Here is a 16428-nt window from a genome sequence, read left to right as displayed (position 1 = left end):
ACCAAATGGTGCCAATGGCAGGTAAGGTCTTCTTCCCAATGCCAATAGGAGATTTGGAGGAGTGGGTTTGTTTGTGTGTGTTTTTGTCAAGACTGTAGCAGAAAAGGAAAAGGTTAAATACACCTCCCTGCTTGCTGCAGTCATGCTGATAATGAACAGCCCTCTTAGTAGCTGCTATTTGCATTTTAAAAACTGTGCACATTAAATGAAAATATGCTTTGACTGTCCACTTTGGCCTAGAGGAGGCATACAAGCTGTATATGAGATGTTTTCCTGTTGCTGATTGAGGCCAATCTCAAGAATCAGATCTATGTGTCTGAGATAATTAGTGGCTTTTTTTGTGCGTGTGTTTGTGTGTGTGTTTAAAGCCCCCCCCCCCCCCAGCCAGTATCAAGACTTCACAGGAGCAATGTAGAAAATTTTAACTTTGGGGGAGGGGGGAAATTCCATGTAAACATAGTTGCAAGGTCCCTTCAGGTTTAGGCAGTTGACAGTAATGATAATGTTGGGATTTTTTTTAACACTATGAGGACTGCTGCACCCCATCTGAGTTTTACTGTTGTAGGCAGCTAGCAAAGATACATAACAGCATTATCTTCCATTTCTCTCTGTTAATACTCCTCTGCTTGCTGGAAAAAGTACAGTGGGAGAGAATCTTCCTAAATACATCCACCCCAACCAAAGAAAGGGAATGGAAAGCATGCTCTGATGTTGTTCTTTATTTATATATCTATTTATTTTTTTTAAAAAATAGACCACTCTCTCATATAAGATAGCAAGGCAGTATGCAACAAAATATGCAAATGAAATAAAATCTAGAATACTGTACAATATAAAATAAGCATGGCAGTTGTCTCACATTGAAAAAGTTTAAATATATGAATTGGTTTGTCAGCATAAAAGGGTTTTCAAGAGACCTTTGAAAATTGGCTGTGAGACAACTAACAGTACTCCTGTGGGACAACTAACAGTACTCCTACAGATTATCTTTGTGCTGGGATCAAGGCAAAAATAAATATTATTTTGGTACCAAACCCACCACCTTTTTGGAAATAGTAAAAGTTTTTAATTTCTAGACATAAACTTTCAGGCACCTAAGCAGCATAATTTTCTGATGTTTTACACCCTTCTACAGAACCTACAGAAGTGGTCATTATTCCCACCCCCCCACCATTTCTCTCTCTTTTATGATGTCCCAGAAGTCTGGGCATCATAGCTCTTTAAATCAGACTACTCTTGAGAGGGCAGAAAAGCAGCCAGTATTTGCATCTTCAATGAATTTCAGAAGTAACACTTAATATGATAGCATGAAATTAATCATTTTGCCCCTAATGGGACAGTTTAAGAACAAACCCAGGGTGGTAAGTTAAGGCAAGAAGAGGCTCATACAGTGGTAGGAGGAATGTGTTAATTTGTTAATCCTGGTTAGCATTCTTGGGTTGTTCTTGGAAACAGGTATGTAACTGCTGATATGTAGACAGAGTAAGTAGCTCTCAGCAACTCCTCATTTTCTGCCTTAGGAGATCCCTCTGATCTCTGGTCCCTCTGATAATGCCTGTCTTACAAAAAATGTGCAGTAGAATCAAGTACTTGCTCATCTTGGAAGAATCTTCTCACAGGATAGCGTGGATGTCATAGTCATATAGTTACATTTTTGTAGAGAAAGCCCATGCTTTCATGGCAGAGATACCCATTACTTGGGAGTCACCTGTTTCTTGTAATGTGAATTTCATTTAAGTGACAGGCCATAGAAAGCTGCATTAACTCCAGAAAAATTATGATACAGGCCCTAAACATAGAATTGTGATTTGCAACAGAAAGCCAAGAGCATTTTCTGTTGGAGATTCTCTGTGGTATGTGGATGATCTTAGGAAGGAATTACCTAAGAAATCTAAGAAACATTGGAGTTGCAAGGAATCCTGAGGAATAGCTGTTTTCTATTTGTATGATACTTAATGCATCAAAATGGCACTGAGGCAGTTGAGGAAAGCATATAGTAGTTCTTTCAGATCTGATATTGCTTGTGATTGTAGTGGTAAAAGACAGTTTTTAAGATTTGTAGTTAAGATTTGTGGTAACATTTACATAAGAAATTCATACAGTTCCCATCTTAAAAAATAACATAAAAATAAACAACTGTGTGATAGAAAATCTTAATCTTGGTTATTCAACGACAAATCCCTTATCGAGAAATTGAAATTAAAAACAGATCAGATTGATTAATAGAACTCAAATAAAGTTATTAAGAGAAAGAGGTCTGATGCCTGTTCTCCATTATGGTTATGAAGACAAATATTTAACCTCTTCACTGCATGAGAATATATTATTGGGTTTTCAAAATGTACTAGGAAACAGGAGTGATATTTTACTAGAAAAATTGGTGCCGGAACTCACCACAAATGTCTCCCTTGCTCTCTTCTAATGGCAATGGCCCCCACCTGAGACGTGCCAGAACTGAGTTCCGGCTGAACAAAAGCCCTGGGAAGTAGTCATGTGGAATTATGCTGAGCTCACTACTGTCAGTTCTGTATTATACTTAATAATTTCGCATGCAGATATGCACCTGTCCCCACATCAAGAGGCATTGTCATGTCAGAAGGGACAAAAAATTAGCCCCTGAAGCAGACAAAAGAAGAAAATATTTTGAGCATAAATCTGAGCTTTAGCTGAATAGCCATAGAGGTATGAACAGTAATGGAACCTCTTTACTGCAGAATTAGAATTTTTGGGCATAGGATATGAATCATCTTCTGATGCTAACTGGTACAAAAAATCCTCTCTCCATCCAAAAAATATGACAAATGCATTCTCCCTCCCTCCCTCCCTCCCTCCCTCCCTCCCTCCCTCTCTCTCTCTCTATCTTTTAATAGCTTAATGAATTTTAGTACATGTATCTCTATCGTTCATTATTTTGTTCTTTGTCTTCCAGAGGAGAACAGGAACAGTATCATCAACTCCAGCCTGGAATCAGTCACATCGTCAAACATCAACAGTTTCCTCCATTCCAACAGCACTCCTCAGTCTAACATGAACTCCAGTGACCCTGACTTAGAAGTTATTAAACCCAACAGGCCAAACTCACTGTGAGTACAATCCTGATTTATATGTCAGTATTTCCTCTCTGCTGACCCACTGTTCTGCTTATTAGGAATAAAGTCTGTTGATTCAATAATGTTTAATGCTACTGTAACCACAAGCTATGTGCTTTATATTTTCAAACTCTGAAGAGAAATGTACATACGTTCAATATGTTTGGGGTTTGTTAATTTACCTTCTATTATTCTGAATAAGTGGGGTGGCTTTGGATCTAGGGGTTTTTTTTATGTCTTTACACTCCAGCTTGCTCATTTGTGCACATGTCTTGTGTTTTGTGTTGGCTACACAGGGGTGTTTCCTAGTTCCGTTTGCTCCCAGAATCAGAGAGAGGATTTCCTATTTAGCTAAAACTGGAAAAGTGCTTTTGGCACAGTTCTTCACCAGCTAACTGTGTGCCCGTCTCTTTGCTGTTTGTGCATTGTCAACATTTCAATGAAATGCCTAATCCTAAATCTCAGAGGAATGGTCCAGTTCTACTAGGAATTGTTCCTAATCTCTCACAGCTGATTTCTCACATGAGTAGCAGCAGACTTCTGTTTTGGTTAAAAAAATCAGTCATTTCCCTAGGCTCTGTTGTGTCTGGCAACATAGTTCAGCAAAAGTTCCTCACCACACTTGAGCTTCCTTTCTGCACAGACAGAATCCACTCCAGACTCTGGCAGTAACTGAATGTTTTAGAACACCTGCAGCTGTCATCAGAGGCCTCCTCCTTTGTCCCCTGATAAGGTCTACATTGTAAAAGACATTGACATGACATCAGTGTGTTGTGAGTTTTTCTTATCCTTGCATTGCTTCCTTGAGACAGGGTGGAGAAATTCAAGTTTATTAGTAGACATTACCAGAGAAAAGAGATGAAAGAGACAAAAGGTTGTTGCTTTTGGTGACAGCTATGCACCCTCTTCAGTGTCAAATTCTGGACTCTGTGGGAAGCTTTCCTGTTAAGACAGTGGCTGTTGTTCCAGAACTCTTACAGGCATGAAGTTGACCAAGGTGATGTTGCCATCATTCAAATATGTTCCTTATGTCAAGGCATCCCAGAAACCTGGATGGCACAGAAGGTTGCGTTTATTGGCTTACTGGTGTTTGAGTTTCTAAACTCTGTGTGTATGTCTGTTTAGTAATTTATTCCCTTCTTTCCAATTCCTAAACTGATGGTTCTTGTGATATGTGAAATTAAAAACACACAAGCATAAAGAGGAGTCAGAATGATGTTGTATCAAAAGAATGATAGAATGTTGGCTCAAAAGGTGTTCAGCCATTGAACTTGACATCATGTTCCTTTTGAAATGTGACAGGAATGAGTCCTTAATCAATAAAGTGGTTTTTTTCCATTTCCTGTAGAAATGGTGGGAAGGCTGGTTTTATTACCAGGTAGCCTTTAAGTTAAGAAGAGAATAAGGATCTTAACCCAGTCAACACTTTGAGAGATGGAATCTACACCAAAGTGTGCAGACTACTTTGATAAAATATCTGAGCACATCTTTCGCCCTACATTCTGCTTTGAATTCTGATTTCTTTGTAGGAAAGCAGATGTTTTCCTACCACAGTTCCTACTGTAAAAAATCATCAGAATAAATGAGTGCTGGCAAAACATTGAAATTGATGGCTGTCATAAACATAGTTTCCGCTCATTTTTGAAGCACCCAAGTAGAGTTTCTAGAGTGGGGATGTTGGGTTATTTTTTTAACGGGATAAAGGAAAACAATCTTTATTCCAATTTTTTAAAAAAACTAACTTCTGTCATTTTGGCATTTTGTGTGCACCAGCTAAAAGTCTGCTGTCACTACTTTTTGAATTGTGACTTGAGAAAGAAGCAAGCACTCTCAATTACAAATCAAACAAGCATAGCTCCTTTGTTGGATACTTGCTTCATTCATTTCACTGTCAATCAGGCTTATATGCTGCCCAATAATAACATACTCTGGGAATCAGTTAAATGTTAAAGTACAAAAATCACCCATAAAACAATATTGCTTTCAGCCACTACTTGTCATTTTCAATCTGCTCTCTGATTTATTTTCATGATCACTGCTATTTTTAGAGCTTGCCATTGAAGGGTGTTGGGCTGTCAATTTTTATTTGTCCTTTAAATTAGAATAGATTCATTATCAGCTTCTGAAATCTAACAGCAGAATTATAGCCACCACCTTCTGAATTTTGTTCTTCATTGTACAATGCCAGTTGATCCCATTTTTGCAGCAGCTTACCATTGAGATGTGATAAAGAGAGCAGGGTGTTTTTGAATAGATTAGAACAAGGTGTCCTTAAGAGTCAATTGCTTTGTTTTGTGGGTGAATGTAGCATGTGCTTATCAAATGTGTGGGTGATTTGTGTCTCTGAAATGGGGTCAGGTCAGCTTTGTAGTTTTGGAGCTTAGGAGCATTCCTTGCTCCAGCACTGCTTCTGGATGCCCAGTGATTAGAAGTATTTTTTACCAACTTTATGTGGTCTTTTCTGTGAACCGTCCTGAGACCTCTGGGTATAGGGTGGTATATAAATTCAATAAATAAAAAAATCAGGCCCTGGAGATTCATTTAAAGTAGATAGGTGTTCCCTTGCCACATCTTTTTCTGTCCTTGGTTGCAGTTCATTCATTGCATAATTTATTTTGTTATCACCAGGTCAGGCCTAAGTAGTGCAAGCAGAAATCATTTACAGATTTGCCACTACAGTCATAAAAAGGTAAAGGTAAAGGGACCCCTGACCATTAGGTCCAGTTGTGACCGACTCTGGGGTTGCGGAGCTCATCTCGCTTTATTGGCCGAGGGAGCCGGCGTACAGTGTCCAGGTCATGTGGCCAGCATGATTAAGCTGATTCTGGCGAACCAGAGCAGTGCACAGAAATGCCGTTTACCTTCCCCGCCGGAGCAGTACCTAGTTATCTACTTGCACTTTGACGTGCTTTCGAACTGCTAGGTTGGCAGGAGCAGGGACCGAGCAATGGGAGCTCACCCCATCGCGGGGATTCGAACCACCAACCTTCTGATCAGCAAGTCCTAGGCTCTGTGGTTTAATCCACAGCGCCACCCGTGTCCCCCACTACAGTCATACCTCGGGTTAAAGTTGCTTCAGGTTGAGCGTTTTCGGGTTGCACTCCGCTGCGACCCGGAAGTGACGGAATGTGTTACAGACACTCAAAATGATGTCACGCGCATGCGCAGAAGCGGCAAATTGCGACCCGCAGATGCGGGTTGCGTTCTCTTCAGGATGCGAACGGGGCTCCGGAACGGATCCCGTTCACATCCAGAGGTACCACTGTAATTGGAAAGATTCAGGGTGATTGAAATGAAATTTCTCTCCATGGAAGGAGGGAAGGGTTGACTGCTGAGGGCTATTATGGTAGACTGATAGTACTGACAGCTAGACTATTAAGGTATATCTGCCTAAGCTGTTAATGCTGTTGGTGTTTCATTTCATCCACTCTTTTTCACCCCAGCTGTTTTTCTCAGGATTGTGGCTAGTCAACTGCCCCTTGTCAGGGTACACCTGTGTGTGTTGCATGTATATCCTACCCACCCTTTCTCCAAAGAATCTTACACCAGTGTTTTAAGCTGTAAAACAAACCTGAGAAGGAGATTAAGCTGACAGCTGATAATTGACCCTGAGCCACCCAGCTTTGTGCCTGAGTGGAGGATGTGAAGATGGGTTTCTGACACTCAAATGCAGTGTTGTAGACACTGCATTAAACAGCCTGTTTGTGCATTTCATCCAAAGGGAGGAAAATGGTCTAAGCAATAATTTGAGTGAATTCTAAATACAGTGGTACCTCGGATTAAGAACTTAATTTGTTCTGGAGGTCTGTTCTTACTGTTCTTAACCTGAGGTACCACTTTAGCTAATGGGGCCTCCTGCTGCCGCTGCCACTGCACCGCCACTGTGCGATTTCTGTTCTCATCATGAAGCAAAGTTCTTAACCCGAGGTACTATTTCTGGGTTAGCGGAGTCTGTAACCTGAAGTGTCTGTAACCTGAAGCATCTGTAACCCGAGGTACCACTGTAAAATAAGGGTTTAGAACCTTTGTATTTTAAATATATATATTTTTAACCATTAAGATTAAATATCCAGTTTCCTGTTCCTTAAATGTTCCTGTTCCTTAACAATGTACAGGTTATAAACCAGGGAATACAAACACTGATTTGGCTCAATATACAATAGATTCTCTCTCCCCCCTTATCCCATATCACTAGTATGTGCAGATAATTTAAGGGTAGGGCAGAGACAGTCTCTCACTTCACCCTTGGTTTAGAAGAAGGCAGATCCCCTGTGCATTCCAGGGATATGACGGGAGCAAAGTTGGTTTCTCAAATTTGGCACCGTAAAAGTCTCCAGTCCCTCCTAGTTCAATGAAGTTTGCAAAGAACTTTAAGCTGAGAAACCAGGGCAGATGCAATTGCCAGAAATGGAGGGTAGTGTGTGGTGATGTGTGTTGGCAGCTGCATCTGTGGACCCATGGCTATAACACAATAATACCAGGGGGTCTGCAAATGCACTCACCACTAAAGGCATTTTATGCTTTTCTTGTGTCTGTAAAATGAATTTAAAATCTACCTTGGCACAAATGTGCTGTATATAGGATGAAAAGTGGTATTTTGCACTTTCTGTTCTACATAAATAACATATTCTCTGCACACATATATTGCAAGAAGTTATTCATGCTGCTTTTGACTATAAAGTTTACAAACATTCTTTGCCGCATTATAAGACCAGGCAACTTAAATAAAATATGAAATATAAACTTTCTGATAAGTTTGCTTCAGAACTGCACTTATCTGCTGCATTTTATATTATATTTGTTCCTACTTGTTTTTGTAATCACTGGCTTTTTTCTTACAGGGAAGTTTTCAGATTTTTTTGCTTTGCCTGTCTACAAAGACAATTGCAAGTCAGGAAGTTCTCAGAAGTGATTTTGCTAAAGGGCAAAGATATTTCCTGTCTAGCAACCGATTGGATTATTATGTGAATGCATTTTATTTATTAGGCTTGGGGTTTGGTTTTATACAGAAAAGGTCTGGGCAGAAGCTGCTCTTCAATTCAACAGGATTTGCCTGCTGTCAGATACTTGTCAGTATTGCTCAGGAGGAGTTATAGTCAAACTAATGTTGACCTATAATCAGCCTTGGGAAGAAGTGTGTGTGTGTGTTTATGTTTGTTTTGAAATGTTGTTTTACTTAGTTGTTTTTGTTGCCACCACAAAACACTTGAAGTTCCTTTCAAGATGGAGACATTAACTAACATTTCTGGACATAGTTTAACACCAGCCTACACTTCATGACTAATTTTAAATGAATGTAGTTCAGTATAAGATCATAATTTTATTCAAATAGTGGCTAACTTTTTGAAAATCACTTAAAAAAATGAATTTTTAAAGATGTTTTGACTGCAGCAAGCTTATCTTCTTAAAACCCAGGCTAGGGTGGTGGTGACAGGAATGGTAGTTCAACAACATCTGGGGCAAAGTTCCCTACACCCAGTGAAGCAATTCTTATTTGAAGGGAAGTTGCAGCGTTTTATTAGGGGCTAGAAATTTCTTTCTTGATGGAAAAGTTAGTTGTATGAAGTACTGGAACTCTAAGATGCACTTCTTGGGTGTACTAGAGAAGGAGGCTCGTAAAATCTTCTGACAATTTGAAAATATTATATAGAAAAGGATAGGTGCATCTTTTGGTAAGTAGAAGCATTTTATTAGTGCTTGTGTGTGAATGTATAATTTGTTAGCATCATGTCTGGCCATTATCAGTATCCAGTCATAATGAAAGTAGGTCAAGAGATGGTGTGTGTGTCAGCAGAGCATTAAAAAACTATGTATGCATTCAGTGGTGTGTACACCAAACAGTTACTAAGATCTACTTTAGATAAAATACTTGGTTTTTGCTGTTTCCAAGGGGGCTATTTCCAATATCAACTTCTTTTTTGCTAGTTCTTGGGTGGGAGTAAGGATACCTTTGGCTGGCCCAAGTATCTGGGTTGGGAATGGGACAATGTGCATGAGACGTTTCTGTTTCCTAAGTAGGATGTTGAGGGTTTGAAATAAAAACATTCTCAACTTTACAGTTTTTCTTTTGAAAGGCAGCTTCCCTGTGATTCTGGTCTCCTGGTTATGTGCCCAGTAGTTGCTTTAGCCTCCTTTATATAATTAGAACAAGTCCTTGTTGAATTTCTCTCAACTATGGAAGTGCAGTCTTGGGATTCCAGACAGTTCCTTAAGGTATATTTAGTCTACAAAGAAATATTAAGCTGCTCCTAGTTTCCTGTTGGGCCTGTTCACAAATTCAGCTTAGTGGTTGAGCATTCCCCACATCAAGTATTTGTGTTAACACATTGTCTCTTTTTTAAGAAAACAGCCCTTGAGCACAATGTCATACATTAGAAGTGAGAGATTGCATGTTGCTAATTTCGTATTTGAGAGTGTGCAAGCTTTTGCACTTCACAGAGCTCTTATTCAGGTGGAACAATAAATCCTGCAGAGGATTTCTGAGGTGATGTCCAGCTATAATATAATAATAATAATTTATTATTTGTACCCTGCCCATCTGGCTGGGTTTCCCCAGCCACTCTGGGCGGCTTCCAACAAAGACCAAAAATACACTAAGATGTCACACATTAAAAACTTCCCTGAACAGGGCTGCCTTCAGATGTCTTCTGAATATCAGGTAGTTGTTTATCTCTTTGACATCTTATGGGAGGGCATTCCACAGGGCGGGCACCACTACCGAGAAGGCCCTCTGCCTGGTTCCCTGTAGCTTTGCTTCTCGCAATGAGGAAACCGCCAGAAGGCCCTCTGCACTGGACCTCAGCGTCCGGGCAGAACAATGGGGGTGGAGATGCTCCTTCAGGTATATTGGGCCGAGGCCATTTAGGGCTTTAAAGGTCAACACCAACACTATGAATTGTGCTCGGAAACGTACTGGGAGCCAATGTAGGTCTTTCAAGACGGGTGTTATGTGGTCTCGGCGGTCGCCCTCAGTCACCAGTCTAGCTGCCGCATTCTGGATTAGTTGTAGTTTCCGGGTCACCTTCAAAGGTAGCCCCACGTAGAGCGCATTGCAATAGTCCAAGCGGGAGATAACTAGAGCATGCACCACTCTGGCGAGACAGCCTGCAGGCGGATAGGGTCTCAGCCTGTGTACCAGGTGGAGCTGGTAGACAGCTGCCCTGGATACAGAATTGACCTGCGCCTCCATGGACAGCTGTGAGTCCAAAATGACTCCCAGGCTGCGCACCTGGTCCTTCAGGGGCACAGTTACCCCATTCAGGATCAGGGAGTCCTCCACACCAGCCCGCCCCCTATCCCCCAAGAACAGTACTTCTGTCTTGTCAGAATTCAACCTCAATCCATTAGCCGCCATTCATCCCCCAACCACCTCCAGGCACTCACACAAGACCTTCACTGCCTTCATTGGTTCTGATTTGAAAGAGAGGTAGAGCTGGGTATCATCTGCATATTGATGGACACCCAGTCCAAACCCCCTGATGATCTCTCCCAGCGGTTTCGTGTAGATGTTAAAAAGCATGGCGCGGGGGGGTAGAGATGTGTTTTCCTCCATATAACTTGATAGACGTTTCAAGGGTCGATTGCTATAGATCATAACACAGCTTCTTCGTGTAATATCATAACACGCTGCTTTAACACATCTAATGCAACTGTCAATTTTGTTGTTTTGGGAATATCTATAAATTGCAAAGACCAGTCTGAAATATATCGGTGTAAATTAAGTTCATGCCATGCAGAAGGTTGAGTTAACAGTTTTTGTAAATTACCAGTGCCGTGTATTTTCATTTTTACCTCTTATTTGGGAGGACCCTCACCCAAGTTGTTCTCAATTAAAAAGTGCTGTTTTTGTACCAGATCTAAATAGTAATAAAAGCCACTTCAAAATGCAAACTTTTCTGTTTACTGGATTTGCACAGGTAAATTCATTTAAAAAAACACACAAATAAATTGATAATCAGAAGTTAAAGGCTTGTATTTGCTTAGGTTACAATCCATCTAGTCCTTGGGGGAAAGCCACTAAGATAAACCAAGAGTAAATAAAATAATTGATTTCAGTAACTATTTTGTGCTAGAAGAACATATGAATACTGCAAGTGGCTGGTTGCATAAATATGCTTGGTAGAATGAGTAGTAACAGGTAAGCTGGTCCTTCCCTCCAAACATTTTTGTAGCCCTGAAGATTGAACTGTTATGGGGGCCCCTTTGCAACCAGCAATGTGGTCTGGGTAATCACTGTTTTCTTCTTCAGTGGGGTTGTTTACAACAACCTTTACAACAGCTGTGCTATTGGCTCTCAAACTTTGGGATTGTTGAAATACAGACAGAAAAAAATTAATCAATTTGTGTCATGTGACCCATTTAAAAAAACCCCACAAAAAGCCACAATGTGGACTAAGGTTGCTTCTGGTCCCCTCTGGAATTAGGGGCCCTGAAGCTTAAGCTTCATTAGTTTCATAGTAGATCTGCCCCTTCCTAGTTGTCCTCTTTCTTGACCTTCCAGTGAATGTCAATGACAGCTACTGTTTGTATAGGAACTTGATTCACTACAGATAGATTGTTTGTATAGGAAATTGATTCACTACATCTTAATGTAGAGAGCCAGTGTGGTGTAGTGGTTAAGAGTGGTAGATTCGTAATCTGGGGAACTAGGTTCGTGTCTCCGCTCCTCCACATGCAGCTGCTGGGTGACCTTGGGCCAGTCACACTTCTTTAAAGTCTCTCAGCCCCACTCACCTCACAGAGTGTTTGTTGTGGGGGAGGAAGGGAAAGGAGAATGTTAGCCGCTTTGAGACTCCTTCGGGTAGTGATAAAGTGGGGTATCAAGTCCAAACTCTTCTTCTTCTTCTTCTTCTTCTTCTTAATATTGTGTCCCCCACCCCGCCTCGGGATGGATTTGTTGTTGTTTTGATGTGTACTGAATGATATAGTCATAGTGTTTGCACCCAGCATGGCTTAGCAAATGGCTGATGTCCTGTTACCAATATCACAAATGATTGGAAATCTAGAATTATAACTCTGAATTCAGAAACAGAAATGTAGTTGAATCATACACATCTCACAGCCAGCAGGATCCTAAGTCTGAGTTATAGCTGTATGCATGATCCTTAATCATCTTAATTCATAGCAAATTACAAACCCTATAGTGACAAATCATCTAATGTGACAAATGGGAGCATGAATTGTCAGATTTTGGTTTAGATAAGAGTAATCACCCACTCATTGTTGACAAACTCTGAAGTGAGCTGTGATTTGTCATATTAGTCCCTGCTAAGAGGGGTTAAACAACACCTTCTTTGACTCTGTGTATACCTTAATTTTTTCTCTACCTGGTTTTTCATTTTAGGAAGACACAAAAAATAGTGTGACTTTTCAAATACCGCATTTTTCGCTCTATAAGACGCATCAGACCACAAGACGCACCTAGTTTTTGGAGGAAGAAAAAAATATTCTGAATCTCAGAAGCCAGAACAGCAAGAGGGATTGCTGCGCAGTGAAAGCAGCAATCCCTCTTGTTTTTCTGGCTTCTGGGATAGCTGCGCAGCCTGCATTCGCCCCATAAGACGCACACACATTTCCCCTTACTTTTTAGGAGGGAAAAAAGTGAGTCTTCTAGAGCAAAAAATACGGTATATACTGTTTACCAAAGATTAAAATACAGCATGTGTCTGCTGGATACTGAAAGTTGACTTCTATTTCCTATTTTATCCAGCTTTGATCTATTATGAATCAAGCTGAGAGGTATTTTCTGTCCATTCACTTGCTCAAATGAGAGGTAGGGGAACAAATCTGTATACCAAGTTGAAACATTAATGACCCTTTTTAATGGAAACTGTTGAAAGAACACAGCTTTTGTGTTGTGAGGTCATGTGTCCTCAATTTCATTTTAATATTTTGCAGTTCATGTGCAATACTGTACTCTTGCAGCAATGAAAGAAGCTCTTAGAAAGGATAATGAGGGTTCAGTTTTTTGCTATAGAAATTGAACTAGAGAGGACATTAATCATGGATCGATGTGTAAAAGTGGTTATTGTAAGAACTTAGTGTGCGACTTTCTTCTTTCTCAAGATGCATCCCTAAGTGTGTAATACTGTTCATAATAGTTTTAGTGTCTTTTTTTATACCTAGAACATCTGGGTTGATGGTCAAGCATTGATTCCTCCCACCCCCCCTTTGATGTGGTTTTCAGACACTCACAACTCATTTTTCTCATAAATTAAATGTCTCTTGTGGGTGTCTTATATCTTGTGTCTCACACTGAATTGAAGGGAATTAAGCCCATTGGTTCTCTTGCTTTTTAGGTCAAGAATAGAGTCTACTAGCACTGTCCTCCATCAAATCCTCACATTTGCCTCTTCTTGTTTTGAGGATTTGAGGTCTGGCAGAAGTCTTACATCTGTTTCTATTACTACCTTTATTCAGGTTGGATTATTCTCAGGAATGGTACTGCATACAGCACAGTTGTATTCGTTACTAGGGGAGATTTGCCCTCCTGCTTTCTTCTCATCAACATCCCCACTTCCTCATGTTAACCCCCTAGAGCTTCACCTTCCCACCCACCACATGCAACTACTAGCCCCCCCTTTTATCTTACCAACCCACTTAAGTCACTAAATTAAATAAGGTTATGTTCAACTTGTTGTTGAAGACATCACATGGTAACAAGAGTGGAATGTATTGTGTGAAGGTACTGTGGAATACTTAATGGCTCTGCATCCTTTATCTCTCTCTCATGAGCCAAATAAAGAATGGAAGAGGCAGAAGTTTGAATACAGCAAGAAAGGAGGGACACTGACATATTCATTTCTCCTAATGCACCCTTAAGCCCCATCTACCTACATCTACCCCATTCCAATTCCTTCCTCCCCGCCCCAGCTTTAATCTCCCCAGTCTCCAGAGCCATAAAATTCTCTCTCACACAATTTACTTTCCTCACTACCTTACATATTCCTCCTCATTCCTCCAAATGCCATCTTTACCCCTGTCCAATGCCACCTGCTTCTTTACCAATTCCTCCTTTCTCTTCCCCTGTGTCACCAAAGGACTAAAACTGTTACACACAGAGAAACCCTCCCCCCTCCGCAAGGCCTTCTCTTAACTCTTCCAAGTCATTTAGTGCAGACACGAGTCCCCACCTTTTTCTTCCTGACTTTCCTTTTGCTGCCCCTGCCTTAATAATGTTGGGAAATAGCCAATGAAAACAGCAGAGTGACAGACTAGTGCAAATATAGGGAGAAAAGGGTAAAGTGGTGGCAGGCAAGATTCACAACTGATTTTCTTGTTTTTCACTTGCTGTTTACCAGAAAATCAAAATAATTTCTTCTGTAGAAAAAGAGCATCACATATTGTTCAGTATCACAAAGTGTGTCTTGAAACTCAGATTGCATCCCATGCCAGTTCTCTGCTATATACTTTATTGTATGAATTTTTGAAACGCGTGTTACCTCTTCTATCCAGATCTCTGTACTTACCAGCTTCTGCATACATAAATGATTTCTAAATGTCCAAGAAATATCTAGTGAGAGATATGTCAGTTAGGACTTCTGCAAACATTTGGCTCTGTTTTCAGAATTCCTCATAATCCCTGAAGATCTTTATTCTGCCGTGAACTGACAATGGAGAACAATCATTCTAAACCACAAGATCAGTGAAACAGGCTTGTTTGGGTACACATAAGAGGAAAATTACAATCCATAATTTGAGGAGACTGCAAGTATTTTAGCCTGCTTGGTCAAAAGGGAATCCTATTCAATATCTGAAAAAAGAATGTAAACGTGTTGTGGCTACTTTCTGTGGCTATTTCTGCTTTTAATGCAAAAAATATTGTGCATATGTTGTCCTGTTGCATAGGCCTTTCTTGTTCTTGTTAACTTGCCGTGCGGGCTTTGGAAAGCTTTTGCTGTTCTTAATTCCATGGTTGCATTTGCCTTTCAATATCTCTTCTCCATGTTATAAACCCCAAACTGAATCCTAACATTTCAGTGAGAAGCATTCTGAGTTTGTTTTTATTTGGGGCGCAGGTTTGGGGTTTTTTTGGGGGGTAACATTTGACACGTGGGAATTTATAACAGAATATTCTCTTAGTGAAAAATTCTGAGCCATAGAACTTTTCTCTAAAATCCACAGAGATTCACTGTTCAAACTATTCATTTTTCTACATGTCTTACTCCAAGTCCAGAGCTCAACATTATGGGAATTGTGTGGCTGCTGCCAAATACAGCAGCCACATGCCTTCAACTCCTCAAAATAAGTGGTATCTTCATGCTTTGGATTTGCAAGAAGACCCTGTGGCTTTAGTTTAGATATTATTTTTCTGAAGGAAAACTTTTAATGGAGTGTTTACAACTTTGAGCTCCATAGCAACAGAATTCACTGTGTGAGAGAGACAGGCAGGACAGGCCAGGGCTTCCATATTTATAGCATGTCCAGTCTCAGATTTCAATTTTGTTTTGTTTTTAATTTACCAACTGCAAGGTGACAGATACCACAAGGTTTGAAATCTACACATTTGATATTTTATTGTTCAGTGGAGTCTGTGTGACAATTGACTGAGTTGGTGTGAAGACACCAAATGTTCACAAATTGTCCAAATGTTCATGTAACAAGCTGTCAAGATGTTTGCAATCCAGTAAGGGAAAGTTCTCACTTTCGACAGGATTAAAACATCAACACAGGCCCCAGGTGCAACAGTGGCCTTATGCGATAGAAGTCCCAGGAATAGCTAAGACAGTCAGCCAATGTAACTCCCTCTAGATGTTGCAGAACTACAGCTCCCATTGTTCCTGCTTATTGATCAGACTGGCCAGTGCTGATGTGAAAGCAGTCCAACAACATATGGAGGGCCATAAGTTCCCCATCTTGGTTTATAGTTTCTGCCAATGGCTTTTCTTCTCAGGTTTCCTCTTCTAGTCCTGCCTGTCCCCCAATCCAACCTGGTTTCATTTATTGGCTCCCTCCTCTTTGGTCTTTACTTTCTCCTTTGGTTTCTTGTTCTGGATTGCTGTTACACTGATAAGCCACTGTGTATCTTTCTTACTGCTATATTTACCTGAATATCAAATCATTATCTCAGATTTAATATGCAGAATCACAATGTATTGTGTTTTCCTCAAATGATTCACTTTCCTCTTCTCTTTAACAATTTTTTTACAAACTTGGGCATTATCCTTAAATCACCCCCCTCTCTCTCACACACACACTCTTTCTCTCTCTCATACACACACAAAAAATTCATGCTGATTCTTCTAAAACTCTATTTAGGCCTTCGTTTTAAGGCCTTGTATTGGCTACCATGATGTTTTATTCACAGGTGGCCTCGGCCTCATCTCTCAGCTTAGTCTGC

General features: G+C 40.3%; 1 protein-coding gene across 10 annotated transcripts in view; it reads left to right on the top strand.

Annotated features, from left to right (window-relative positions):
- ARHGAP26 (Rho GTPase activating protein 26) overlaps positions 1–16428 on the top strand; it is a 222477-nt gene that overhangs the window by 165769 nt on the left and 40280 nt on the right. For all 10 annotated transcript variants that reach the window (XM_080997149.1, XM_080997151.1, XM_080997154.1 and 7 more), the window contains one exon: positions 2930–3083. In XM_080997149.1, coding sequence (XP_080853275.1) covers positions 2930–3083 — 154 coding nt within the window. The remainder of the gene's footprint in view (positions 1–2929; positions 3084–16428) is intronic.

Source organism: Podarcis pityusensis (assembly GCF_964106645.2).
Source record: "Podarcis pityusensis genome assembly, chromosome: 2".
Taxonomy (NCBI): domain Eukaryota; kingdom Metazoa; phylum Chordata; class Lepidosauria; order Squamata; family Lacertidae; genus Podarcis; species Podarcis pityusensis.
The sequence above is the reverse complement of the archived record's forward strand: the minus strand, read 5'-3'. Positions and strand labels throughout refer to the sequence as shown.